The 27980-nt window shown below is 44.4% G+C and overlaps 1 protein-coding gene across 1 annotated transcript; it reads right to left on the bottom strand.

Moving 5' to 3' along the window:
- LOC141017320 (solute carrier organic anion transporter family member 5A1-like) lies at positions 1-27865 on the bottom strand. Its single transcript, XM_073491988.1, has 9 exons — positions 26117-27865; positions 12186-12318; positions 11339-11556; positions 10772-10936; positions 6450-6648; positions 3653-3812; positions 2950-3194; positions 1918-1982; positions 1-1224 (listed from the first exon to the last, which is right to left on the bottom strand). Exons 1-9 carry the CDS (start codon positions 27075-27077, stop codon positions 704-706), a joined length of 2667 nt encoding a protein of 888 aa, XP_073348089.1. The 5' UTR covers positions 27078-27865; the 3' UTR covers positions 1-703.
- Between the last annotated feature and the right edge of the window lie 115 nt (positions 27866-27980).

The following is a 27980-nucleotide window of genomic DNA, read 5'->3' as shown; positions in this document are numbered from 1 at the left end:
CGTTTTCCGTGTGAGCGCTGATATGCAGTGTCCGGAAAAAACAAACAAAAACATCGTTCAAGTGATGGTGAAGAAATAAAAAAAAAAAAACACAAATGAAGAAGAAGAAGCACACAGATGTGAGGTGGAGGGGGAGCTGAGGTATCTGGTCAGGTGACTCTTCTTCCTACAGGGTGACCACAGTCTGTCTGAGGGACGTCCAGTGTGTCTGTGTGTCCGTGTGTTTGCTGTACATGTGAGGACCGTGGTGACAGAAGGCACATATTGCCGAGGTGAGGTGGGGGGGCAGGTGGGGTTTATGAGCGATGAACTCTCCTCCGTCCACGCCGAGCCTTTGTCTGGCTGCTGGATCACAAAGAAAACACCCGGCGGCTTTCAGCGTTTTCACCAACCACGCAGATTTTTTTTGTCTCCAGGCTGGTTGGTCCACAAACGAGTCCAAGTCAAGTCCGGTCGGACAGACCTGGAGGTTCTGAGTGACTCGGGACACCCAGCTGGTGTTTTTTTTTTTGACCCAAACTTAAAAAGCCACTTCATGTGTTTTAGCCGCCAACAAGAGTTATGAGGATGAGAGCAGGACCTCCGCGTGATGACTGGTGCCTTTAACAGCAGCTAAAATCCAGCGGACTGGATTTCAGAATAAAAGAAACGTCAGTGGGTGAGACCTGCCTCATCGCCTACCCCCCCCCTCCCTTTCTGAAGCTCAGACTCGGACTGAAACGTGTTCCAGTGAACGGGCCGGTGTGGGAGCAGGCGTCGCTGCAGGCGACGGCGTGGCGGGAGGGGGAGGAGTATTTGCTTTAAGCTCATTGCCGGGGCAACTCTGGGTGCTGACTCCACGGTTGAGGGCACCAGCGCGCGGCGGAGCGTTAGCGGGCAGAGTGTTGGGGTCGGTTCGGGGGATGTTGACGGGGCAGGAGCGGGTGCGGGCGTGGCCTTTGTGGCCGCCGGGGTGGCAGACGAGGCTGCCCACGGTGTCGACGGGCGACAGGTGGCGCTTGAGCCAGCGCTCCACCCGCTCCTCCTTGTACTTGATGGAGTACCAGGTGAGGAAGATGAAGAGGAAGCCGAAGAACTTGAGGCTGGCGGCGAGGCCGAAGTAGACGAAGCGCAGGGAGGTGACGTCGTACTCCCAGCAGGAGCCGTGGACGCCGCAGTCCTGCTGCCACAACATGCAGGTGGTGTCGATGACGGCGCCGAAGTAAATGGGTGTCGGGATGTAGGCTGAGTGCAGAAGAGAAAAACACAGGAGAGAAGAAGAAAAGTAGACAGAAACAGGAGGGCAAAGAAACCAGAGAAGATAAAGTAAAAAAGGGAGAGATGAGAGGAAAAAGACAACATGGACAGAGAGAAAAGAGGAAACTCGTGAGAATTTGACAAAACTAAGAAAAACATAAATCTCAATCCTGTGAATTTAACTCCTCTTGTTGAGCTTCACACGTTAATAAAGTTATTGAGAAACATGAAATAAAAACAGTCAAAATTACAGCAGATGATGAGAAAATCATTGGCTCCTACACTTCCCATAATGCAAAGCACCTGCTTGGTTAACGCTCACATCCTTCAAACTGTTTCCTGACTGATTCACACCGACAGGAGCTTTCTGAACGTCCAGAGAATCAAATCTAATTGAGCTCCTTCCTCCTTCCTCCTTCCTCCGGAGAACAGAGACGTCGAGGCATTAAACAAACAACATCTTCCTTCCTAACGCTACGTCAGCTCGTAGCTCAGCAGTTACTGAGTGTGCAGCGTGTTTACAATCGATGCATTTAGCTGACGCTCTCATCCTGCGCTCGGCTGCTCGGGTCTCCTCAGATAACCCTGATTTCATTTGGACTTGACAAACGCAATAATATTAATGAATTCAATCTTCTGTGAACATAAAAATATAAATTAAAAGGACGTTTTTTTACTCACCGAGAGTCCTGAGGAGAACAAACTGCATTCCCAGAGCGAACGGCCGCTCCTGCTCCGCTACAGACCTGCAACACACCAGGTAAAAGGGATTTACACATAAAACAATTCAGTGTTTGTCAGCATTCAAAGTGTAACACTTATTCAAAACCACCTTAGAAACTGCATGTTTTTACAGCAGAAACTCCGACTTGTAGCTTTCCGTTAGCATCTGAATCTTCATATCAAACTGCCTTCAACTCTAAAATCAAGTGATAATCATGTATAAGATCAGTCCAGCAGCTTCATTCACCTGTTCACCTTCATCATGGCTGGTTTTCTGTTATCATTTGCCATTGTCATTTATAAGCACATGGTGCATTCAGGGGCACCTCGTAAACTCTGAAATCTATACTTGAACGGCCACGAAGGTTATCCATTCCATCAATAATGGGTGAAGTGCCGCAGAAACGGTGGTGATAAAGGTTCAAACGTGACCACCAGCCTGCAGGTAACAGAGCCTGAAGTCTATTATTCCTGTACGTGTGGGATTTTCTGACGTTGGCGACTCCGAGTTCAGAGAATAGTTTTAAAGATGCGGTAATTAAAGACAAATTCTCCACCGAATAAAAACACACGAGACCGACTTTGACAGATTTTTGAAACAAATCATGTTGGAAGTTCAACAGATCAGTAAAAATAAAATCTGCTTATTAAAATGTCCCAAAAAGTGAAGCAGTAAAATGTAAAGGGGTCGATGAATAAGAAATAATTGGGCTGACGAGTCACTGAAGTTATAAAATGTTTCATTTTGCTGCTAAAGACCAATTTTATTTGAAAATACAAGAAGAAAGACAGATTTTGATGTTGTTTTAAAGCTTTAAAACTTTTAAGGCCTGTTTGGAAGATTAAAGATTTTTTTACGGACATCCTGCTGGAAAAAGAAATCACAATCATTTCCTGGATTGTTTAACGATTATGTTTCTTAGTCGACTGTGTCCGTATCGGCTCGTAATGTCACACTAACCACACCAGTTATATTATGTATATCCCTACCTGAGGGTGACGATGATGGCGGAGGGCTGGGCGCAGGCAGTGATGAGCGTGACGATGAAGAGGAAGATGAGGAAGGGGATGAGCGTGCTGCAGGTGCGGTCGCACTTTCCTGACACGGCGTAACCGTTCTCGTTCAGGTAGGTCTTGACGATGACGAGCTGAAGCTGGTTGCTGCCCTGACCGCTGGACGACGGCGTGATGACCTGCCGGCTCTGGACGCAGGCGCAGTCGGAGTAGTTTCGAATCTGGAGGGAAGTCGGCGATAAATGAAGAGTTTTAGGCATCTTGACTTCAAAATCATCATCAAGAAGACTCTCTCACAGGCTGCACTTTAAATTTTAACACTTTAAATCAACAACTTCGTTAAACTCTTCAGGACTTGAAATCTGAGTTTTTCTAAATGTGTTTAAAAAGCAGCAGCCGCAATCACAAACTTTATTACAGGAAGCGAAGGTGATTCTGGAGAGAGATGAGTCTCTTTCCCAGGTCGTCAAATAACAACATTTTGGGTCAGAATTTCGGGCTCAATATTGATCCAAAGTGTTGGTATTTGACGTCCTGGGAAAGAGACTCAACAATCACCGTTCTCTTTCTCCAGAATCGTCTTCCCTACATTTACAATCTTACAGGATCTTAAGGTATGTGTCTGAAATCTTGAATGTAAAACTGTATTTTCTCGTCCAGCTCGTCCAGCGTCTCTTACCCCGGTGCTGTCGTTGGCCACGCTGCTGCAGCCGGCCAGGCAGGGGTTAAAGTACGTGATGCCATCTGAGCCGCAGACCGGAGCGTACTCGTGGATTTTACAGCCACAGTTCACGTTACAACCTCCGGTCAGGTTCCTCTGGGTCATGGTGAGCGTCGGTCTGGAAGATAAAATTCAAAGCAGCTCTTAACATTTGCATTTTATGACTCATTTTATGTCTACGCCTTATTTCTTTGTTGAGAGTTAGCTGGAGTTATTTTCTGCACAATCGATGTTACTCAATCTCTCCTGAGCCCCGGAGAAAGTGGACATTTTGACGTGTTGTTAGCGCTTGATGATGAAGTCTTTATGGCAATCAGTTGTTGTTTAGATTACTGTAAATGCACTGACCAGGCAACCAGCAGAGCATGGCTCAATATTAATGAGCTGGATAGCAAACAAAATGTCTCATATTGATTAAGCAAAAGTGCTTATTTGTTACTGCAAAAGAAGCCAAAACCTGGCAAGAAATAAGGAAGGAGGGAGGGAAAATGAAAGATGGATAATAAAAAGGGATAAGGCAGAATAAAGAAGGGCTGGAATAAGAAAGTAAAGTGATGGATGAAGACAGAAAGAAAAGGGACGATGATGAGGAGAGACAGATGTCAAAAGCAAAGAGGAAGTGAGCTACAAGGATGAGAGATTAGAGGGTAAAAAGAAAGGAAGGAAAACAGAGAAGATGATGGAGAAGAAAGAGAGAGAGAGACGATCGATAGACGAGAGAGGAGATAAAAGAACAAAGGTAATGAGACAAAGATAAAATCGACAGGAAAAGAAGAACAGAGTTAAAAACGATAACATAAAGAGCATTAAAGAAAACAGAACGACAAATGAAGAGAGGAGGGCAGAAAGGACGGACTGACAGACGGACGGAGGGAAATAAAAACAACCAGAGGAAGAAACACAAGAGAGGAAAAAAAGAGGGCGGTCAGCCAAAGATCCTCTCTTCCAAGCTGTCCTTGGACGTTTTCCATCGTTGCCATGTAATCGCTCACAGGGACACTCCGTCCAAAAGAAAACGCCTCCATTTACTGGCTCGCTATCTGTTATCCTGATCCGAACACTCGCTTCCTCCCCGACATCGACCACAGATGGGGCGATAAAAACTACCACTGACTCCGTCACACCGGGAAATGATTTAATACGACAAAGGCCAAACTGCAGTCGGCAAACGGCTGTTTCTGATATGAGTGAAAGCGTCCAGAGACTCTGTTTACTCCTGGAATTACCACGAGACCTCCTGAGAGGAGAGACCCCAGCGGAGGAGTTTAAGACAGACATAATAAATATGTGCCAAAAATAAACAAACCGTCGAAAAGATTAAAAAAATCACAGATGGGATTCATTTGTGAAAATCTGATATTAGCCATGACGACACCTGTCTGGTGTCAGAGATGAACTAGAATCAGCAGACGTGATCATGTTTGAGCTCATAGTTTATTATTTATCTGCCTTGTTTAAATGGTAATTTAAGAACTGTGTGACTGGTGGAAAACATCAAAGGTCTTTAAAATATTATTGAAGTAAAATATCCAGATTATTTAATGTTAAAGGATGAGGACTGTTTTTTTTTTTCCTTCCTCTCAATGATTTCCAACTTCTCTGTGTAGTTCAGGGATTTCGGACAAATTCATATTTAACCAGCGACACATCTTAATGATTAATCTGGTGCTTATTCTCTTGATTAATTGATTTGTCATAAAGAAAATCCTCACAGTCGAAGGTGACGTCTTCAAAATGCTTGTTTTGTTCGAGCAAAACCCAAAAAAATATTCAGTTAACTACTATTTATAACCGCTGAACTTCCCTCAGTTCTAGTTTTAACCAGCTTATTGGATATCCAGGTAGTGTATTTCTATCATCTGAACCTTTTGCTGAAATAAAGCAACTTTATTTGTTGATTTTTAAGTGATAAGTGAATGATTCACTAGTTCTCACATCATGATTACATATCAGAACCCAGAAACTGAGTTGACGAGGATGTAAAAAACAACGAGTTCAGTGTCTCAAATCTGTCCAGAGTGAACACTCTCCCCAAACAAATCCATAAAGGATCTCTGATGAAGAAAATAAACCCAACAGCTGTTTCCTCAGGCACCAGTCAGCTGATCGTCTTCATCCTCCCAGGACAAGTGTCTCGAAGTGCAGCTGCAGGCTAACGCTAAGCTAGCTGTGATGTCTTCTGAAGAGAGTCGCCTCTCTCTCTTTTGATTTCGATAACTGAAAGCTCATTTCCGTCAGTTTTTTGACTTGGATACGAAATCGTGACACCCATATTCAATATCAGAACCCAGAAAACGCAGCCCTGTTCAGGCAGATGTCGCTTTTGTTTTGCGGTTTACGAGAGAACATCCATCAGGTAACGACAAAGGAGTGTTTAACTGGATCAACATTAACAGCTTGGACAGAGACGGACAACACAGGAGGAAGAGAAACGGACTATTTATGTGTTGAGATGACGTTACGGTGGCGTCTTTCTCCACCTGGCCTCTCTCTCTCTTTCAGCCTCAGTGTTTTTCTCTGTGGGTGTTTTCTTTATCTCTTCCTTCGCAGTCTGTTTATCTTTACTGCTCTCTGTCTTCATCTCTTTACCTTCCTTCCCTCCTTTAACTGTCTCCCTCCATCACTGTGGAAACCACTCCACACAGTGTTCAATTCAGATTCACATCAGCCTCGAACGCTGCGGTGACGCAGTTCGTCATCGTCAGCAGCGTTGCATGACAACAACCCACCACTTCCCAGATCTCTCCCTCCTTACCCGGTGGTGTAGGGGATGTTGATTCCTCCCAGGTTGATGCTCTCGCAGCCCACGATGAACAGCGTGGAGAAGCAGAGCAGGGAGACGCCGCTGCAGATCATCGCCAGCTTGGCCGACTCTCGAGCTCCCAGCTTCAGCTTCTTGATGATGTAGCCGCCCAGGACGATGCCCACGCCGGCGCTGGGCACGATGATCACACCTGAGGGGGGTGAAGAGAAAGACACATATCAGAAAGTCAGAGAGCTCACACACTGTTTTCATTCAAAGCATCTTACAGAGAGTCTAGCGAGCTAATCTTAAAGGAACAATTCTCCTAAAAATGAGAATTCAGTTTTTATCTACCCAACCCTCACGTCAAAGGAAAGTTTCATAGTCCACGAAACATTTCTGGAGCTTCAAAGCAAAACAGCGCTGCAGCTTTCTCCTGAACAACTGAAGTAGCTGGAGACTTGTTTTAAAACGGAAAGAAAACAACAACAAGAAAAACATAAAATGGCTCCACGCAGCTCGTCTGGAAGCCACGAGATCACAAACTGATTTGAAACAACGCTATTTACACCCTCAGCAAGGGTTTCGAGCTCGTGCACCCACTCCACACGGGTCGCACGCTAACGCTTTTAGCTAAGCAGCGACAGTGAAAGTTACATTTTAAAACAAGTCCCTAGCTACTAAAGTTGTTTAGGAGAATGCTGTGACCCTTTTCTCCTGCAAAGCTAATAGATCAACACTGAATAATCATCTTTGGGTGAACTACTCCTTTAACACTGAATCATAAAATCAGTTTGTTCATCCTGCAGCTAAAGAGCCTGACATGTTTCTCTGGAGTAGGTTGAGACCGTAAAACTGTAAAACTGTTGTCTCTGCAGTCTTCACTATCTCTTCAAAGACGAGACAAATCCTAAAGAAAATGCAGCGATCCCAACAACAGCCTCCTCCAGCAGCCTTGCATTACCATGACAGCACATATTTTTAGTGTGGGTGGCCCCGAAGGGAGCGGAGCCTCTAACCCAGGCAGAGTTAGTGTCTTCTCAGTAGGTGTTAGATAATGTTTGTCCTCTCCTGTGCAGCTTTTACGTCCTGTGTTTATGCCTATTATCACTCCAGGAGAACAGAGCGAGAGCTAATTCTGGTCCATGACGTTTTTAAAATGCTTGATATTGGATTCACTGCGTACTTTTGAAGATAAATGTTTAAATGTACACAAAAGTGGTGAATTGGTGCAGTGTAGTGCAGTTTTGAAAACATCTGTCGTTTGGTTTCAGACATTTGTAACTCTTGAAAGGATGTTATTTTCTGTAAACAAAGGTTCAAAACTGATGAGCTCCTGCTTGAGATTTCTCTCAGTTCACACTACAGGATTTTACTCCTGAGCTTCCACTCGCCAACATTTTTTGGAGGTCGCAGACAAAAAGCCCCAGATCAGAGGCAGATCAGCGTTCACTCCCGTGTGCGATGACGTATGCGATCCAGGAGCTCGCTGATGCGTCACCGACGTCTGCCGGATATCTAGCAGGCTAATATCTGATGGTTCAGGGATCCAGGACCGAGCTACAGCTAATGAGAGCAGACACTCCTCTGTTTCCTCCCTCGCTCCTCTGCTGTCATCTGCAGTAGCTCTCTGATGTAATCATGTGTACGGAGCGAGCACAGTCAGAGCTTATAGTTTCTATCATAACACACAAGCTTTTCAGCTTATTTTTTATTTGGCGTCATCGCACGCCGCCTTCCCAACATCACAAAACTGATTTCAGCCTATCAGAGCACATCACGCACGGCAGACGCAGCGAGACGAAACAAAGACATAAGAAGACGTAAACAGACAGAGAGGGAGGCTGGAATGGGGAGAAAAGGCGTGTTAGTGTCTCGTATCTGCAGAGATTTTCTTATTTTCTCTCTTTGTTGCTGCTCGGGACGCTTTACCAACCCAACATGTGGCTGTTTGACGTCCTGGGAATGAGACTCAACTATCAACTATCTTTGTGGTGCGTTCAGGAACAGCTGGGACAAATCCTACTAACTCTACCTTTAACTTTAATAGTCTTTGAATTATATTAATATGACGTGAGCTTCAGTTAGCTTTGACCACAAATGTCCTTCAGAGGGAGACTTTTTACTGTGATACTCTGAGTACATTTCAGAGCCTGTACTCTATTACTTTTACTTGAGCAACCTTTGATTAGTTGTTTGGTTCATAAAATGTCGGATAAACGGTGAAAGACGTCAATCAGTGATTCCTAAAGGCCAAGCTGACGTCCTCAAACATCTTGTTTTGTCCACAACCGAAAGATATTCAAGTTTACTGTCATAGAGGGGGAAGAAACCAGAAACTCCTCACAGTCTTAACGGCTGTGGATGCCGAACTGTGGTCCTGTGACCTTCACACGTCCTTGAGCAGGTTCCCAAGAAATATTTTGATTCAGCCACTAGACGTTGGCATAATGTGAAAATATATAAGAGTGGCAGTTATAATCACAGGCTTCACAGCCCACTCCACCTACAGCTGAGACAGTTATGCAACTCTTCCAAGATGGAATTTCTTTGGACTAAAATCGCACCATTCAGACTTCAGACTATGACTCAAAGCTTTCCAAAACAAGAGAAACGTTGATTTTTGTAGGTAACGTTTGTTTGTTCAGTGTTTAAACACTCGAACCTTCAATAACTGATCCTTCTGTGTGGAAAGTTCAGATGACTCACGCTACCTGAAAGTGTGACTAACAATGAGCTGCACTTTAACGCCAGCAAACGTTTTTATTTCTCCAAAAGGTGAGAGTCTTATTTTGTGATTAAACTGCATTAAGCAAATAATAACTATATGAGATGGGACATCCTATGACCTGGATGACATGTTGTTAGAGAAGGCATCGATTTCTTTAAAAGGAAGCTACGTCACTCTTTCGTAGTTTGGTCAGTTGAAACTAGATAATCGTGCGTCATGATAGTGAAATAATAAAGATTCTGACTATCTGCAAACGCGTCAATCAAACCTATAGACAGAAGCAAAGGTGCCACATAAACCTCTCCATGTGGAAATACTTCTGCTATCAGCCGCTACAGAAAACCAGAACAGTCCTCATCAGTCCAAAAGGCCTTCAATCCTCTCAGCTTCTCGTTATCAGCCACAGCAGTGAGACGCCTCTGAGTGCCTCTCTATCTTTAAAGATCCACTCCTGAAAGACACAGGACTTCTTTGACGCGATGCCATACTCCTCTACGGTTCGTCATTTAACCTCTCTGCGTCCACAAAGAAGTGACCTTTTCTTTAATAAGACTTAAAGCCTGAGTCTGGAGGCTCTGTGAGGCTCCTCTGGTGTCTCGTCCCTGAAAAACAGCCAGCTCTTCCCACAGATTTCACACCAGGTGTTATGATGTTGACGGAAAAACGCATGATGTAAAGATTAATAATCGTCTTCGTCTGCAGTTTGAGCCGTTGTTACAGACACCTCTTTATTAATGGAGGTCTACCGGGATATCCACATCATAGTCAGCTCTGTTGATAAAATCATGTGCGGCGCCAGACGGTGTTGTAATCGGAGGCCAAGCGGTCTATCCTCGGTATGACGGCTAGTCCAGGACACGTCAGCTGCTTAATACTCCAGTGGACTCCATCAGAACCGCTCACCAGATAAACAGATAACAGGCTGCACAACACTGAGACGTCGACGCTGAAACGAGTTACCTTGCAGCCGTAGTCGAATAGCTTCTGAGTCCACTTTGCAAAACTGAAGAGATACTGAAACCCAAATTGCTCTTACATTGTGTGTGAGTGAGTATCAACCGGTTCCCGCTCCTGATGAGCAGGTGGCGCCTTTGCCACCAATGCATGAATGTACATTAGCATGTTGTGTGCGAGCGGTATTAGCTTAAATGCCTGTTTAAGCATGTATCAGGGTGTGTGTGTTTCTAAATGTGTGTGTGTGTGTGTGTGTATGTGTGTAATGCACTCAGTGCTCTGGTTCTGTGTCCCAGGTGCCCCCTTCATTTGAAGACCAGCAGTTTCTTTATTATTAATGTGTGCTGGCTTGATGCTCTGGGCCGACAGCCTCTCCTGAAGATAAAACCAGCAGAGCGGCGCTGAACCGGCAGAAATTAAAGTCCTGCGTGTTGTATGAATATTCTGGTCTGTCTGCATCCTGTCGGAGCTGCTAGCAGAGGTATTAAAGCAGTGTTCAGAGAAGAAGGAAGACGACATTATGTCTTTAAGATGCTCAAATTTGAGGCTTTAATGAGAGATAGATCATGTTTTTGAGGTCAGTAAGTGAAGGAAACAGACATCAGAGATCAGAAACTGGGCTGGACGATGAGGTAACTCGAGGGCTTACCGGTGTAGATGCTGGCGCTGGATGCCGGGATACCAAACTGAGACTCAATGAACTTGGGGATGAAGGTGATGAAAGCGGTGACTATGGCGCTTTCTGCCGTGTAGGACAAACTGACGAACAAGAAGGTCACGTTGCTGAGGATCCTCACCGCTGCTTTGGGCAGGTCTGAGAAGAAGAAGACAGACGGACAGAGAGAAAAGTTGTATTTTTTGTTATCTGTTCCTGACACTTCTCTCTCTCCTGAGAATAAAGGTCTCATTATGTTGTGGATTTTACACATCGCAGTAAACAAATGTACCAATGGAGACACTGGGGGAAAACTGTATTTATAATGCAAAAGTTCAGAGGCTAATTAGATGCTGAAATCATCAAACAATGTCTCCTTCATTCATCCATTGGTACAAGTTAAAGCTTCAGTTCTCTCTGAATCTCTTTCACATCCAAATGAAATTGGTTTTGTAACTGAAATATCCCTAATTGAATCAATATTGGAATAGTGGAGCTCTAAATTTTAGATTCTGTCATCATCTCTGACATCATCACCCTCGCTGACCGTTTTTCTGGTACCTTTAATGTCCTTTCCGAAGCCCATGGACGAGGTGACCGTCTGGCTCTTGTTGTTGCTCTTCTCCTTGAGGACGTCGTCGTCGCTGGACAAGTCGTCCATGCTCACCTTTTTCCTCCTCTTCTTCTTCTTGTGTCGGGGCGGCAGCTTCTTGGGGAAGGTGAACATGGGGAAGATGACCAGCAGCATGGCCACGGCACACAGCAGGAACCCGCTCCACCTGGAGGATTGAAATACAAGAAAATACAAGAAAAACAAAGTGCCGTCTGGAGGTGACTTGGAGTCTGGAATCATTTCGTCTCCGTGCCTCATTATTGTGCATAAATATAAATAAATAAACCTGAGTCAGGCTTGTGCAAATTCACTGGTATCCTCATCCAGCCTCTTCCTGCAATCATCACCTATAATTCATGTAGGAAGCCCGTGGCTGTGCGCGAGTGAGTCACTGGTTATGCTAACAGTTAGAGGATGATATCACTCCGAGCTGTAAATAGATGACTAACCGCATCTCATACACGCCAACAGATTTACAGATGGATGTACAAAAACTTTACCGAAAGAGCAAAAAACATGCATCTAATAAAAAAAGTGAGGTTTCTTCCTGCCCACAGTTTGATTTCAAATGTGCTCGAGAGATTCACTTTTCTGCTGTGAAAACAGCTTCTGAATCACACTTTCTGCACCGAACTGAGCGGGAACAAAATGTTTCCTGCCCTTATAGAGAAGTGTTGTCACAAAACAGTTTATATACTCGTTTCTGCAGTATCGACACACACATCATTTTTAAAGGCCTATTTTTAAGAGAGATAAAAACTAATGTAAAGCCTAAAGCAGACAGATTGTTCTCACCAGTTGCCGATGAAGCGAGGGTCACTCTGATCGATGTTCACTACGGTCTTGGGGTCCACGTAAAACCCGATGAGGACTCCTCCCAGCAGGTAACCAGCAGCTGGACCCAGTGCTCCCATTACATACATGATGGCTGAGGAGAGAAGTGGACACAAGAGGTAAGAATAATGTTCAAACACTAAAGCTAGAAGCAGCAATTTCTTGGCCCTAATGCCTCGAGTTTTTGTTTTGTGCCCCTTATTACAGACGTACACCCCGAGTGTTGAATGCGAGGAAATGTATTTCTTTACAGATGGATCGAAACGCCACCGCAAACATGAGAAAGAAGCTGATTCTGACATCAGTCTGACGCTAATAATTCGTAGTGTGTTGAAAAAAAGACACATTCTCTGTTTAACCATCACCTGTTCGCTCAGGATGGACTCAACATAACTGACAGTAACCTGCAGGATTGGCTGCTCGATCCACTTCCAGAGCTAAAATAGTTTTTTGTTTTTTTTTACTTTTTACTCTGAACTTCCCTCATTCTGTATATTCCTGTCTTTTTCCTGCAGACAGAAAAAGTTGTGAGGGGAACACACATGATGTCAGGAGACAGAGTGACTAACTGGTGGGTATAATTTGAAATGACATGACATATTGAGCAAAACTGTTTCTTCTAGACGTCTCATCCTGATCACTTCCTGGACTGTATCCTTCTTATGATTTCAGATGATTTAAAGAGAGAGAAGCTCTACTGTATCTAAACTTTTTGTGTCAAAGTTATTCAATGATCCAACCTGCCTAACTTTAACCCGTTATGTAAGGCTTTAAATGAAACTAATCCAGCATTAACAGCGGGGTACAAAAGGCCATGTGTGTGGGTCATGTGTGCAGATCATATGATCGAGTAATAAGGGGCCTGCTCGAGGCTGAGAATAAGATTTCTCCAATTAGGGGGAATTAACATCTTAAAGTATTTGGCTGAAGTTGAAAGCGAACACAAAAATTTGGTGGCGTGACATAAAAACTCAAAGCTGGGTTCAGGCACTGGTCCAGACTGAAGGTTATCTAAATGTCCTGGGAAACTCACTGGGAGCTCTGGGTTCATGTCAGTAGTCGTTTCAGAGACGTCTCCTGTACGAGTTTTTATCCGCCAATGTTGCGCTTTTCAAAATAAAGTGACAGGTTGCTAGTGATGCATCAACAGTTATCAGGGCTGCTTCTTTTGTTAAACCAGCAGTCCAAAAACCTAAAGACTCGTCATTTACTGTCATAAACGAGAAATTAAAGCAGCAAATCTTCATATTTAGTCGGCTGGAGCAGCAAATATTTGATATGTTGACAAATGACAAAATAGTCGGTGAAGAGTTGACTAACTGACGAATCGATTAACTCATCGTCGCAGCTTTAAATATATTATCATGTGATAACACAAAGCTGCACTGACTTTTTTCACTATCTATTGATCTAAAAATAGATCTAAAAAAAATTCCCATCACATTTCCAAAGATCATATCTTCAGACTGCATTTGTTGTGAAGATATTAAATTCAAACTGAAATAAAACAGAGAGTCCTTGCCACATTAAGGAAGTTTTACCTGGCAAATGTTATCTAAATTGTCAATTATCCAATAAAGTCAGAACTAATTACCAAAAATAATGTCATATACGAGTTATTAGATATTAGATATTGTCGAGGGCTGAGCAATATACATTTGCAATATAAATTCAAATCCCCGGACCAGCAGGATCTGCCGGTCCGGTCCGGGGAAATCTGGGTGGGAATAGTGAAAGGCACCGCTTCTCCCTCGCTCATTACCACCACTGAAGTGCCTTTGAGCAAGGCACTTAACCCCAACCGCTCCAGTGGAGCTGCTCAGTGGCCAACAGATCCGACTGTGGTTGTACTGGGCAGCTTCAGATCAGGGCGTTCCTTCTGTAAGTGAACCATCTCTGAATAAACAAAGTTTAAAAAAGAAAAATAACACGCCATGGCCATAATGTGATTTTTTCAATATTAAATTATTTGTTCAGCCATAATTTTGTTTGTATTTCATAGTCTGATCAATATGTTTAACTGCCTGATATTTTCTTCTTCAGAGGCCTGTACCCAAAAGAAGTGCCAGCCTCAGTGTGAGCGCTGCAGTTAGTCATCTGCAGAGGATCTTCACAGAAGCATATTTTCGAGCCTCCATCACATCTCTCCACTCGACTATTACGTCATCTGACTGGGATAGCCAGAGCCCGGGATGATAAAGCAATGGGATTGAGGACTTGGGCTTTCCAAGGGGACCCGGCGGCATTGAGGATAATCCCTTATCTAGCAGGAGAGGAGGGAAAACCCTTTGCTGGCGAACGGCCGTGTTACGCAACGTGATGCCGACCATCAGCCGAGGGATAAAAGGCGACCGGGCTGCTGCTGTGCAGATGACCGGGAAACGCTGACATGTGAGGAGCCAGAGAGAGAAAGTGAGAAAAAACAAAAAGGTGGAAGACAGAGAGATGGAGGAGGAGCACAAACACTTTGCTTCATAGAGTAAACTTGTGTGAATCTGTGGCATAAAGTAATATTTATCACTTTTCATTCATTCATTTGTTGCCCTTTAGAGAGTCTGTACACGCCACCGCCCTGTTTGTCAGCCTCTCGATGGGAATTAACGCGATGCGACCCCCGTGATTAACAGAAAAACCGACATGGCAGACTTCACACCCTCTTGTCTTTAAAACTTGTGCAACTTTACAGCAGACTACACGCTGTACAGAGTCAGACATTTTGTGATAAATAAAAGAGGAAAAAGTGCGAAAAATTGTCATAATCAAAAGAAATGCAGGAGAAATGTGACCCTGGGAGGAAACTGGGAGAGGGCGATAAAAAACAGGAGTCTCCAAAGAAAAAATCAGGAGGGTTGGCAAGTATGTGTTTAGGTATCTGTCGCTACCCCCCGCTGCTTTGATTATTCATATTTTGGCATTTCTGGTGGACTGAAGGTCTGAAGTCCAACACCAATTAAAATGTGCATGAAGCAGGTGTGTGGAAACTAAAAGAGGGACAGACAGAACAAAAGAATGAGGGTGAGGGAAGTACAAAGAAAAAGAAAGATGAGGACAAAACGAGAAGGAAAGAGGGAGATGGGACAGGATGAAGAGACGGAGAGATGTTGATGTTGAGGCAGTGTTGTTTGTGCTGATGGAGGGAAATCTTCTGGTATCAAAGCAAACTGATTTTCAGCCCCATCGTTTCCGTCTGTCACCGTTCTGCATTTTTAACCCGTTTACTGAAAGCAGGCCGTGACTCCGATTCCTCCACGTCTTTATCGAGTAAATCCACCACAGCCTGAGGCCTGACACGGTCCGATCCTCCAGCGTGAGGCTTCTTTTCCTGGAAACTTACATGGACAGTATTTGATCCAGAAAGGAAAATATGTGGGGCAAAAAAAAAAAAAAACTGAAAGAAAAGTATTCATCTCTGTCCTCAGCTCTATTGCGTCAAAGCCGGTAACTGTGACCGTAGAATTAACTTCAGTTTATTCATTATGACACCGATAGTGAGAAGTGGATGTACACTTTTTTAACATTTTACAAAAGATTGATCAGAAAATTTAAATAATTGCTGCAGCTCTAATGATCTGTGACACCGATATTGTCCCGCCCATATATCGCCATAGATGATATGATTGTCGCTCATTTGCTCGGCGACTCTGGCCGAGCCAACTGGCTCATGGCAACAACGACATGTAGCATCAAGCCCGAAAATGACATAACAGCTGTTCCTAATCGATACTGTAAAAATATCGCAATATTCGATACCATCTAATATCGGCCAAAGCCAAAGAGTCTGACGTGTGTTCAGATCGTATAGACCGGGGGCGCCAGACTTTTTTCCTTTGACCTTTGGCCACCAAATTCTGATCAGTTCATTTTTTAATCCAAGTGAACATTTGTACCAAATTTGAAGACGTTCCCTCAAGGTGTCCTTGAGATATCGCCTTCACAAGAATGGGACGGACAAACTGGAAAACTAATCCTCCGACCATGGCTGTGGCCTTTTTCATATTAACGCCATCGTCATCCATCCTTCAAACAAACTATAAATCAGCCAAACAATTTCTCGAGGGGAGCCTGTGTACTGACACTTCGTGAGACCCTGAAGAAAGAAAACATGAAGTTTGACATCCTTGACATCGTGTCAAACTGACAGTGGCAAATTCAAAAAGACATAAATGTAAAGTGATCCCTGCAAAATGTCATCCAGTGTGCTGAAGTTACACTGTGTGCCTTTTAATACAGTACGCTGCCTGTTACACAACAGGTAGATTCAGCCGAGCAGTCTGATCTGGTCAGATCTGGTTTAAAACACATTCTGGACTGTGCTGTGAGTCATGTTTCACTGCCTGCAACAGCAGCTCTTGCAGTCGGCAGGTAGCTAATTAGTTATTATATGTTATTCTTCTTATCTGTGCACACAACTGAGAGGCAACTTTCTATTATAATAGTGTGTTGGTAACGGCTGAATGTATTGTAATAATACTCTAATGGCTCATTATACCCTCAGCAGTGATCACAGGCACTTGGTGCTGTCAAGGTGAGCTAACAGAGTACAGAGAGGCCTCTCAGGTGTTTCTGCCTCACTGACAAAAGACACATCTGTAGTTATCTGCCGCTCTACAACAGTGATTAAATGAAGAAAGGTCTGGTGTTGTTTGTATTTCTTTCAAGGTGTAATGTGTAAGAAATGGCCAGAATTCAAAAGCAGCTCCAAAAAAAAAAAGGGGGCAGCATAACTGCTAACTGCTGCTCACTATGTACTCGTTGCTGTAGCTTTTGTTAGCTTTAATGACTAGCTCAGTTAGCCATGGAGCTAAGTGGCGCTATTAGCTGACAGCAGTCGGCCTGGATCACGACCTTGTATGACGGGTGGAGGTCTCAGTTCAACCGGGCTCGACACAGCTGGACACCAGACTGAAGCTGACCGGGGATACAGGTCGGAGGCTCACACATCAAAACACAGCCGTTAAAAAGAGTGATAGCGGCTGTAAATAAGAGGAAAATCTGTGTGAGAGTCACTGCTGCAATAAATGTATAATGTAATTTTGAAATTACTGTTTTTTAAAGGGTTTTGAGAGCCAGAGGAAGACCTGAACCCCAATCAACAACCAAAACGCTTGTGAGCTTTCAATCCATTTAACCTAAACCAAACACATAAAGCAGGATTTGAGTTGCCAGGTTTTATTTGAGGTTTCATTTCCATCTTTCTCCAGTCGATGGATGGCTTTTATTTGTGACATACATCGATTTAAACGCAACAAAACTGCAGCTGCATTCTGTCAGAGCTGAACGCCGGGAGAGGAGCCACGAGACGTCGCGTCGGAGGCAGACGGACAGACAGACAGACACAGCTGAGGCCAGGCCCGGCCCGGTCCGTGGCGAGATGAAAGAGGGCAGACACAATGAAAATGTTATGGGACGACAGCGTTGTCATGACAACCTGCTGACACAGCACTGTCTCGCTACAACTTCCCAACGGGATGCCAGCCCCGACATCGGATCTGTGAGCAGGCTTCCTTACTTCAGTAACGATCGGCTGCAGAAGGGTTGAAATAAAGACAAATATTCATAGTAACTAGTAAAATGTCAGCAAAGAGGCTTATTTCCTTCAATATATTCGACTGAGAGAAAGACAGAACACAGCGTCTGTTTCTAACTCGCCAACTGATTTCTGAACGGTACAATCTGAGATTTGTGGTTCAGTCCGTCTCTGCAGGAATCAGCAGCCTGGAATTAATAACAAAAAACCTCTGGTGTCAATCTCTTCCTGCCTCTGCAGCCCAGCGACAGGAAACCAAACCTGACCCGACACCTTGCTTTTTTAATATAATATAAACACTGACCTGCTGCAAATGGATGACAGAAATAACACCATTCGGTAAATGGTTTCTATCCAAAGTAGCTGGCGTGAGTGCATACATTACGCTATTAGTGACCCTGGCAGGCGTTTAACCACTAACTGCCTGTGAGTGCCTCGCTTTAACCGTTCAGCTCCACGGGACATATTTCACTCCATCTACTCACACCGGCAGATAAAAGCCCTCCGCATCGAACTGAGTGGTGTAAAGACGCTTTGACTCACGTTCAACCCATCGCTGACCGCGGCCCGATCGATATTCGTGAACACAAACAGTTTTCCTGATAAACTAGGAAACATGACGACCGAACCTCAGGACATGTTCGAGGCTGTTGTGAGGACCCGAGGCTTTGAAGAACATCTGAAGCTCTTCAGGAGAGAAAAATGTTTAAATCTAAACCTCCATTAATGAAGGTGTTGTCGTTGTATTACTTGGGGAAAAAACTAAATTCATTATATTTTAAATACACAGATCCAACTAACAGTCTCTGGTTTGAATGCTCAGACAATGAGCTGGTTGACTGACGACGGTTAATTGATGATTTAAGTTTAATACTGTTCCACTGAATATCTTCAGGTTTTAAAATGTTTGTCGAACAAAAGTAAATTGTGACTTTTTATTGACATTATATAAACACAAAGCATCGAAAACACAACCGGAAATTAAGTAGAAAGTGGTTTACTGTTTTTCCAGGCAGACCCTATTTTTGACATTGTGTTTAATCACTCTGATGATGACCTGGTTTCAGAACTCAAAGTTTCCATCATGACCTTAATTTCTTTTAGCATTTCAAATACTGTTGGTTTGGTGGTTTTTGACCACGGTTTCCCCGGTTAAAAAAACAACCAAGCAATCAGCGCTTTTGTTGGCAGGATTGAGAATTCGTACATCATGTAAGTGAAATAAAGCGACAGAAGACATAAAGCTGCACAGGTTGTTGTACGGATCAGCACTAAAGGTTAATGGGGTCTATTCCTCCGTCCAAGTTTCGTGGAAATCTGTCGAGTAGTTTTTGTGTAATTCTGCCGACAAACCAACAAGCAAACAAACAGGCACGGGTGAAAACACAACCGTCTTAGATAAATAAGTCTTAAACAGCTGCCACGAACACGACGTCAGGGCGGTTAAAGAAGGGGTGAAGTAGTCCGATAATCATCAGGCTCCTCGGACAAAACTTCTAACAGGACTTGAACACCTCCAAAGTGAGACCACAGTTTTAAAAAAAAAAAACACCACTGACCTCTGAGAAAAGAGGAAATCAGAACGTAGACATGACTTCGTTATAACTTCTTTAATTAACATCTTGCACAATTTCCTGTCTGGCATGGGCGCAACCAAAAGTGACTGAAAAGCTCATTTACACAATTTACAACCATGTTTCTGTAAGTGAGAAATGTCTACATGTCTGAGTCGACTTTGAACTTAAATCCTGTTGACATCCGTCAAACAATTCAAGCCTCAGTACTGTTACTTTACAGCACTATAGAGACGGCTCTGCCAGTTCTGTTGTACAGAACAAGGAGGACAAACTCACGAAAAACACAAGTCTGAGGTCACGTACGCAGCGCTGTGGCGTGACAAAGCATGCCAAACACAAACTGGCGCTGTTGGACTCAGTGAGGACCATATTGCGTCTCTGAGCTGGCACATTCAAAATTCAAGTGGCAGCAGTGTGGAGCCAAACAGAGCGTCTCTTATTGGGGTTACAAAGCAATATTGTGCTGAATTATTCTAATGGATGTCTGTTGCGCCTTTGGGCATGATCTCATATGTAGGCTAACGCTAAGCAGGGCCAAAATGGACCAGAGTGTTTGTTCTAGAGCAGACAGAAAGTGTGTTACGCCCGTACTGGCACAAAACAGTGGAGTAAATCCAAAAACTAGGCCAGAATCAGGACCTTCGCTGTCTTTACCTTTTCTCATTTGTGTTGTATCAGCAGTTTTGAGTAAATTCAGACAGTCAAGATCATGTTTTGTCCATTTTATCCTTCTTAAACTTGAGTATTGTGTGTTTCAGGACTGAAAAAAACATGTAGTCCAGCCCATTAAACACAAAGACGAATTGACACGTGCGATGGCAAATGAAAGGTGGACTATAAAATATTCCTCGTTTGATTTCAATGATCGAATCCATCAGGGGGTGGAAATGCTTCGTTAACGATAACGTTAACTGAAACCCTACTGGACTTCACAGATGCTCTTTTGGCTGAACAGGAGCAAAAACCCTGCAGCCGGACTGAAACCAGACGAGTGGAGGCTGTCGACACTATCAACTATCACATACGGGTGGAATGGTCATCTGTCCGCATACTTCTGGCCATGTGTTGGACCAGTTGCACCACCACTTATAGCAGCATTAGAAACAGAAGTAGCTACAAAGCTCATGTCTTGTGTGAATATGGTCTTGTCTTCAGCTGGATTCCCTGTTTAATAACAGATAAGCAGGAATAAACCCCATCTTTGTCCCGCTGTGACGTCCTTTGTTCCTAATATTTGAGGGCGGGGCAGGACCCGAACAGAATATGCTGCATTGTGTCGCTCCCGGCGGGCACTGCCATCTGACTTTAGATTCACTAGAAAGTTTAAATCTCCTTCTCAGTTGGCCTTTTATCTCCATTAGCAGCTGAGATAAACCAGAGGACAGCACTGATCTGACGAGGGATTACCAGACAAACGCTGCAGATTGATTTAGGTTTGCATTTAGCTCGGGCCGGTGCCAGGAAATTCCTCCACCTCTGCTTTTGTAAGCGCTTGATCAACCTGCGTTTTAAGAGTTTCTGCAGAGATAAGGCAGTGGGCTGAATGCATACAGCTGAGGTCCATCTCAATGGCATTCCTGCTGAATCCACAGTACAGCTGCAGATTTACTCAAGACATCATCTGTCTGCGCGTTCTCATGTTCTGCCACTAACATAATATCCTAAGTAGGCTAAGTAGCATAAGAGGCCTATCTGTGTACAGTCAGCCCTTTGTGCTCACTTCATGGGCAATATCAGACGCACCGTAGATCCAAACTCAGGAAATAAAGTCAGAGGAGGTCAAATCTGCAAACAAATGCTTCACATAATTATAACATGTGGCATTTTATGCTTCCACGGCAGCAGGTTAGTCAAAGAGAAGAAGAGGAAGACGAAGAGAAGATGAAGAAAGAAAGTAAATGCAGTCTTTCTTGCAAGAAAATGATTAATAATAAGATAATAATAATACTGACAAACTCTTTCTGGATCCAAAGGTCCACGAAGAGGAGAAGAAGAAGAAGAAGAAGAAGAAGAAGACTTTTTTCCGCTTCTCTTCTCGTGCACTGATTTGCTGAGCTGAACAGCCGATCAGAGTGATTTCTCCCACCGCCGGGCTCAGCAGCTGATCCAATATGCTCCATAGGCCGAAAAGTCGCCGACAAGGACTGATGAGCGCTAACGGTGCGGGACACGAAACTGCAAAAACTAGTGCCACAGACACTCTCCAATGTCGGGGCCTGGACCTATTACATAAAACTTACCAGTGTCAAACTGGCAGGACTATTATAGATATTAACACAATGAGATTTCTGATCAATAATCAACAATTAGAACAAGCAGCACTGGTGAGTTCAGAAAATTGCATCATTTTACTGTAGTGCAGCCTTTAAAAGCAGGAAAAGACAACACACGTGTCATAATCATGATATAAAAACATCAAAAATCTATGACCATAAATAGTCTCATATTACAGTAATGATATAATATAGATTGCTGCCCAGTCTTATTTGCTGCTTCATGTTTGTCAGGATTCTGGACTGTGATGGTTTTAAGTGGACGTTGTCCTCATTCCAGTGACTGGAGAAGCTGTCAGCTGCCATTAAACCAACCGACCACAGCAGCATGTTTCTGCAGCCAAACAGCATTTACTCCTGCTGACGGGGACACTCTGCTCTGCTCTGCTCTGACCGTAAACTGTTAATGCCGGGAAACAAACGTCTTCATTCAGCAGCAACAAAAGCAACTGAATACCAGAGTTTACTGGTCAAGAGGGTCTCGCCAGACACTTTTTGGTTACGTGCCAAAGTGGCTGGTAGAGTAGATAAAGTTACAACCACCGGATCGTTTCTTTCTGATAAGATACATTCAAACTTCCCATGATGCAATTCAGTTTAAGCTTTTCATTAGATCTGTCCTGCCTGGTAAACATGCACCACTTTCAAACTGATGGCCCATCATCATCATCATCATCATCATCAGTGCTCCTTTAACTGTTGCACATGCAGTCATGAGGACGAAAACTACAACCAGATTTTTGCCAAATCTTCTCATGACTGTTTGAGCTTCTTCCAAACTTCTAACGACTAAAAAAGTTACTGAAATCATTTTTGACAGTCCTCCATATTTTCCAGAGCCCTGCAGGTAACCCTGTACCACCGACTGCCGGCTCCACTGATGATCAAAAATTCAACAGCTTTTGGCAAGTCACCGGGACGACTCTGACTGGGGTTAGGCTTTAAAAAATAATATTAACGTCCGAAAAAACAATATTCAATTGAATGATCCGATATCGTTTCTTAAAACCCTAATATCGATCCAAACTTAACGCCTTAGATTTTTTCATTTGGTGAGTAAATCTCTGTCGGCCCAGTGGCAATGCCCAGCTCTAAATGTCATCATTTTGGATGCTTTCCAGATCGTGGGGGTTTGTTTAGGTGTCCACATACTTTTGGCCATGCAGTGTACAGTATATGGGAATTTGTTGTTTTCTTTTTTACATTGAAATTAGGACCAATAGGCTCATTTATTTTACTAAACTGCAGCCAAAAGCGATAGATTTATTAAACTTTTCCCATTCATCCCTCCCTTTTTTTGTTTTATACTACAACCTGGAGAGCGTCCAATCACATTTCACTCTCCAGCCTCCTCGCAGGTGACATCGTACCACCAACCGGCAGCTCCACTGATCAAAGTCTCTCTCTTTCTCGCTTCTCTTGTTTTAAAAAGAAGAAAAGCGTTCGGACCAGCACCAAGCAACTATGGGACTTTTCCTTTTTTTTCTCCCCAACGACAGGAATGCACATAAGACCTTCCCCTCGTTCCCTCCGCCCCCCCCCCTCCTCTCTTTCATAACCCGGCTCTCATTTGTTGGTTTAATTAGGCTTTACCTTGTTTGAGTCCACTGGGGCGAGAACTTGTGGGGAAGCATGTGAAAGGGAAAGGAAGAGGGAGCCGTTCGAAGGTCACGTGGTTTGTTTGGCTGCAGAACTATCTGGAGCAAGTTTCTGACGTGTAGTGTGGTTTTCAACTCCCTGCATGTCAGCCTCTCTGCTGACGTTCCTCTGAGCACGGCACAGACACCTACTTAGTAACTTAAAAGGACACGTTCATCCAAAATTGATAATACAGTCATAGTCTACTCACCTCCATGCTGATTGAAAGTCAGGTGAAGTTTCGTAGTCCACAAAACATTTCTGGAGCTTCACAGCAGAACAGTGTTGCAGCGTTCTGCTAAACAACTGAAGTAGCTGGAGACTTGATTTAAAACATGAAAAACAACAGAAAAATTAAACATAAAATGGCTCCATACCGTTGGTACAGTGTAATCCAAGTGTCCAGAAGCCAAGAGATCTCAAAAATTGATTCAGAAAGATGTTTTTTACCCTCTTGACACGCTTGGAGAACGTGCACCCACTTCAGATGGGCTGCATGCTAACACTTTTAGCTTAGCAGCTAAAGTAAAGATTTCAGCTTTAAAAAGGGGAAATTACGTCTTTTCAAATCAGTTTGGGATCTCGGCGCTTCTGAAAACGTGGATTATGCCAGACCAGCTGCATGGAGACAGTTTATGGGGTTTTTTTAGGAGGGGGGAGGTGTTTTTTTGTAGGTTTAAAACAAGTCTCCAGCTGCTCCAGTTGTTAAGTATAATGCTGCAACTTCACCCGACTAGCCACATCAGCAGGAGGGCGAGGAGATAATGACTGAATTTTCCATTTTGGGTGAACTTTTCCTTTAAAATGTTAGGCGATGTGACAAATGTGCTGTCGGACGCTCGCTACAGCGGCATCTTCAAACCGCCACCTGCTGAAATGCACACAGCTGCTGAATGGTGAATGTATGTGCAGTCATACATTGTCCACTCTGCTGACAGAGGCCGACCAGTGTATCTTTGGCCTGCACACAATGATGTTTTAAACAATAGCGCGCTTTAAAACTTTGAGGTAACAGTTTGCGTTCGGCTCATACGACAATGCAAAGCCAGCCGCGTGCACAGCAGCTCCACAAAGAATCGGTTTTCCCAGTTTGGTGTGGAGGAACTGGACCGGGCTGCACGGAGCATCGCCGCTGGACTTCACTAATGCTCTTGTGACTGAGCGGGAGCAAATCCCTGCAGGCAGTTCAACATCTGGTGGAAATCCTTTCCCCCTAAGACTGGAGGCTGTTATAACAGCAGATTAACGCTCGTGATGTTAGAATGACGCGTTCAACAAACACATATGGGGGTAATATATCAGTGTCCGCATACTTTTGGCCATGAGTGAGTCACATGAACACTCAAAGGATGTATTTTTAATTTTGATTGTGAAATTTCTGTTATTAAATTCATTTCTTTTGACGTTTGTTGTTCATAATATGTTCTCATTTGCTTAATGTTACCGCGGTATTTAAATATTTAACAGTTTGATATTTACCTTTAAAACATCCTGTGTACCTCGACTCTTAAAGGAATACTCCACCACAAACCTTGGTCTTAAATAACTCAACACGCAGCTGAAGTCAGACTAGATTCACAAACGTTACCAGAGACTCACTGGCATCCGAGTATCGGTGATCCGTGAAGGGTGGTATTTTTTTTAACCTGTGAATCTTCATTTTTGTTGAACAGTATCTGAACATGTCCAACACTAACCTGCAAAAAGACACCAGGATACAGTCAAGCTGTTACCCTCTTTTTTTTTTAATAAAAGATTTTGAATATGTAAATGACAGTTACGGCTTTAAACCAATGATCTGTTAAGCTTTACACATCCAGATGTGATGGTCAAACAATAGACCGTATTCACAAGGCGGCCATTTTCCTCTCAGGCTGGGAAGCTCGAATGCTGCAATAACAAGATAATGTGATGAATCATATTTTGTAACACTGTCAAACAGTAACATTAGCTAGGAACGCTAACGTTAGCTGTTGTCTGACGGAAGCTAATCATCAAATATGTTGTTTTCGCTTGAAATATGGAACAATGTCCCTTTCACATTTACCCTTTATATTGTCTATTCGGTTGCTGATTGATCAGGAGGAGGTGAAATTATTACAATTACCGACGTTTATCTGACTTGTAACCTGGAGGAAACATTCTGTTGTAATCCAAATTGTAGTCTCTGATTCATTTGTAAAGGCGTTATTTGCTAAACTAAGAGCGTTAGCATGCACCCCGACTGAAGTGAGCGCACCAGTTCGACTGCACATTGAGGGTGTAAATAAAGTCTAAATTTGAGATCTCTGGGCTTCCAGAGACTTGAATTACACCAGACGAGCTGTGTGGAGACATTTTATTTATCTATTTTACATTTTAAAACAAGTCTCCAGCTACTTTAGGAGAATGCTGCGACGCTGTTTCGCTGTGAAGCTCCAGAAATGTTTTGTGGACTACGAGACTTTACCCGACTAACCATCAGCTTGTGAAGGGAGGAGATAACGACTGAATTTACATTTTTGGGTGAACTGTTCCTTTAAAACTTAAGCCACGTGTTGTGTTCACCGCACTGAGTAATCCTGATGTGTTTAGCTAACTGTGACTGAATCCTGCTCTTCTTCTCTTGAGATTACATGAAGAAACAGTTAATTTTGTTCTTCTGGACGTTCTGAACATGAGGAACGATAATTTCTACTGAAGTGTGGAGGGGAGAGACAGATGTTCAGGTGTGAATCGTGCTCAGTGTGAACGTCAACAAACATGAATACAACAACAGAAATTGTTTATCATTCAAACCAATCACTGCAGAACTGATGTCACCGATTGGGTCACATTCAACCTGGGCGGTTCTGACGACTCAGTGACACCGGCTGGCCGGTTGGCGGCGACTCTTACCTAGATACAGCGAGGCGTTCTCCTTCTTGACGTTGTCGTCCAGGTAGGTGGGTCCCAGCGTGTAGATGGGCGTGGATCCCATCCCCACCAGGATCTGAGCGATGACGAACAGCGCCACGTACAGGTTGTGCTCGTTGCCTTCCTGGTCTCTGGGACAGGAAGTGATGTCAACACGGTCCCTGCCGCTGGCGTTGCTGTTCATGCACAGGCCCTCGTTGCCGGACGACGAGTTGACCTCCTGGATCTGGTAGGCCGGCGAGATGAAGTGAGGTAAGGAGAAGAGGGCGGCGCCCACGGCGATGAACACGCCGCCCACCGCCAGCCAGCGAGGCCTCTGGCCCCGCCCACCGAAGTAGCTGATGAAGACGACCACTAGGAGGCTCCCTATGTCGAAACAGCTGACGAGGAGGCCTGACTCGGAGCTCCTCAGGCTGTACCTCTTCTCTATGGTGGTGATGACGCTGCTGAGGTAGCCCGACACCATGAGCGACTGGATGAACGTCAGGTAGCACATGCAGAACAGGAAGCAGCGAGAGTCCTGTAAGAAAACGCTCAGGTACTTCCTGCTGGGCAGACGAATCTGAGCTAGCCTGGAAGCGAAAAACCCCGGGGGCTTCCTCCTCGCCATGTTTTTACTCCTACGGATCTCCGTGTTCTCCATGTACGAGCTCGGCCTGTTCAGCGCCGACTTCCCCGGCTTGGGCAGGTAGTTCGTCCTCGTCGGTGACTCTGCCTGGAAGGACTCGGTCTTGGTCGGGAGCTGGATGAACTCTGCGCTCTCCTCTGCCGTTATGGACATCCGCACAGAACTGGCCAGCAAGGTCTCCTCCTGAGGCCCCTCTTCATTCAAAATAGGCAAACTTTTAGATTTAAAGTCCGTACCCGGCTCCTCCTGCTCGCTGGAAAATCCTTCCTCCTTCTGAAGGGACTCCGACAGCTCTGCGTCCTCGTGGTCGGCCATTATTTCCAGTCAAACCCACCTTTCTTTAGGAGATAGAAGAATAAGCCGAGCCTACATTGACAGTTCAGGGGCTGCTGCCCATTACATGTATTATTGATAGGAACATCTACTCCCACAAACACAGTCTGGCACACAAAGAGGCCCACAAAAAAAAAAAAAGCAACAATGTCAACCAAAGAGACAGTAGACTCACAGCTTCTCTTATCTGCAGCCTCCGGCTTTTGTTTATCTTGTCATGCACATTTGCCTTCTTGCAACCATCTAATCCGGAGGCGGAGGCCGCTCAGGCCTCCTCAGCTGGACCGGCGGAGCTCCCGGGCCGGGGCTCCCTGCAGATGCACAACATTTCCACTCGATGGCTTCTCTCAGCAGGACGCTGCTGCTGCTGCTCGGCGGCTGGCAGGGATGAAATGAACTTGCAGAGCATGCGCCGCATCCCTGACAGCCCTGCCAATGAAGAGCACAGTCACAATGTCACTTCTTTCGGTGCATTAGATGACGGAGCCCCCCCATCTCCTCCTAACTCCTCCTCCCCAAGTCAAGGGCATCACCCCCCCCCCGACGTTATCGCCGCACCAGCTGTCCTCCCAGCGGGTGAGAGAGGCTGTCATTTAGTGATTATATATCTGTTGAAGGTCCCGGGAGATGTGCACGAAAAGACACAAACACGGGGGAGAAGAAAGAAAAGGAGAAGGAGGAGAGAGGTCCGGAGGTGCTCGGATAATAACCGCTGCCCAGAAACACCGCAGTGCTCAGCTGCTGTCGGCCGCTGTTTTCAAAACAACTGCGTCAAGCTGCGCAGCGAGCGGCACGGAAGCGGGAACAGCGCACTTCAAAATAAAAGCGTCAGCGTAGATTAGGTACTGAAAAAAATAAACATCACCTGATTAATATTGTAAATTA

The sequence above is a fragment of the Pagrus major genome, chromosome 21 (genome assembly GCF_040436345.1).
Source record: "Pagrus major chromosome 21, Pma_NU_1.0".
NCBI classification, from domain to species: Eukaryota; Metazoa; Chordata; class Actinopteri; order Spariformes; family Sparidae; genus Pagrus; species Pagrus major.
The sequence above is the reverse complement of the archived record's forward strand: the minus strand, read 5'-3'. Positions and strand labels throughout refer to the sequence as shown.

Excerpts from the sequence above, each read along its gene's own strand:
- LOC141017320 (XM_073491988.1), bottom strand. The coding sequence starts at position 27,077 with ATGGCCGACCACGAGGACGCAGAGCTGTCGGAGTCCCTTCAGAAGGAG. Across the intron at positions 10,937-11,338 it reads CTTCGGAAAGGACATTAAAG|ACCTGCCCAAAGCAGCGGTG; the intron begins GTACCAGAAAAA and ends TCTTCTTCTCAG. Across the intron at positions 1,983-2,949 it reads GCCATCATCGTCACCCTCAG|GTCTGTAGCGGAGCAGGAGC; the intron begins GTAGGGATATAC and ends GGTGTGTTGCAG.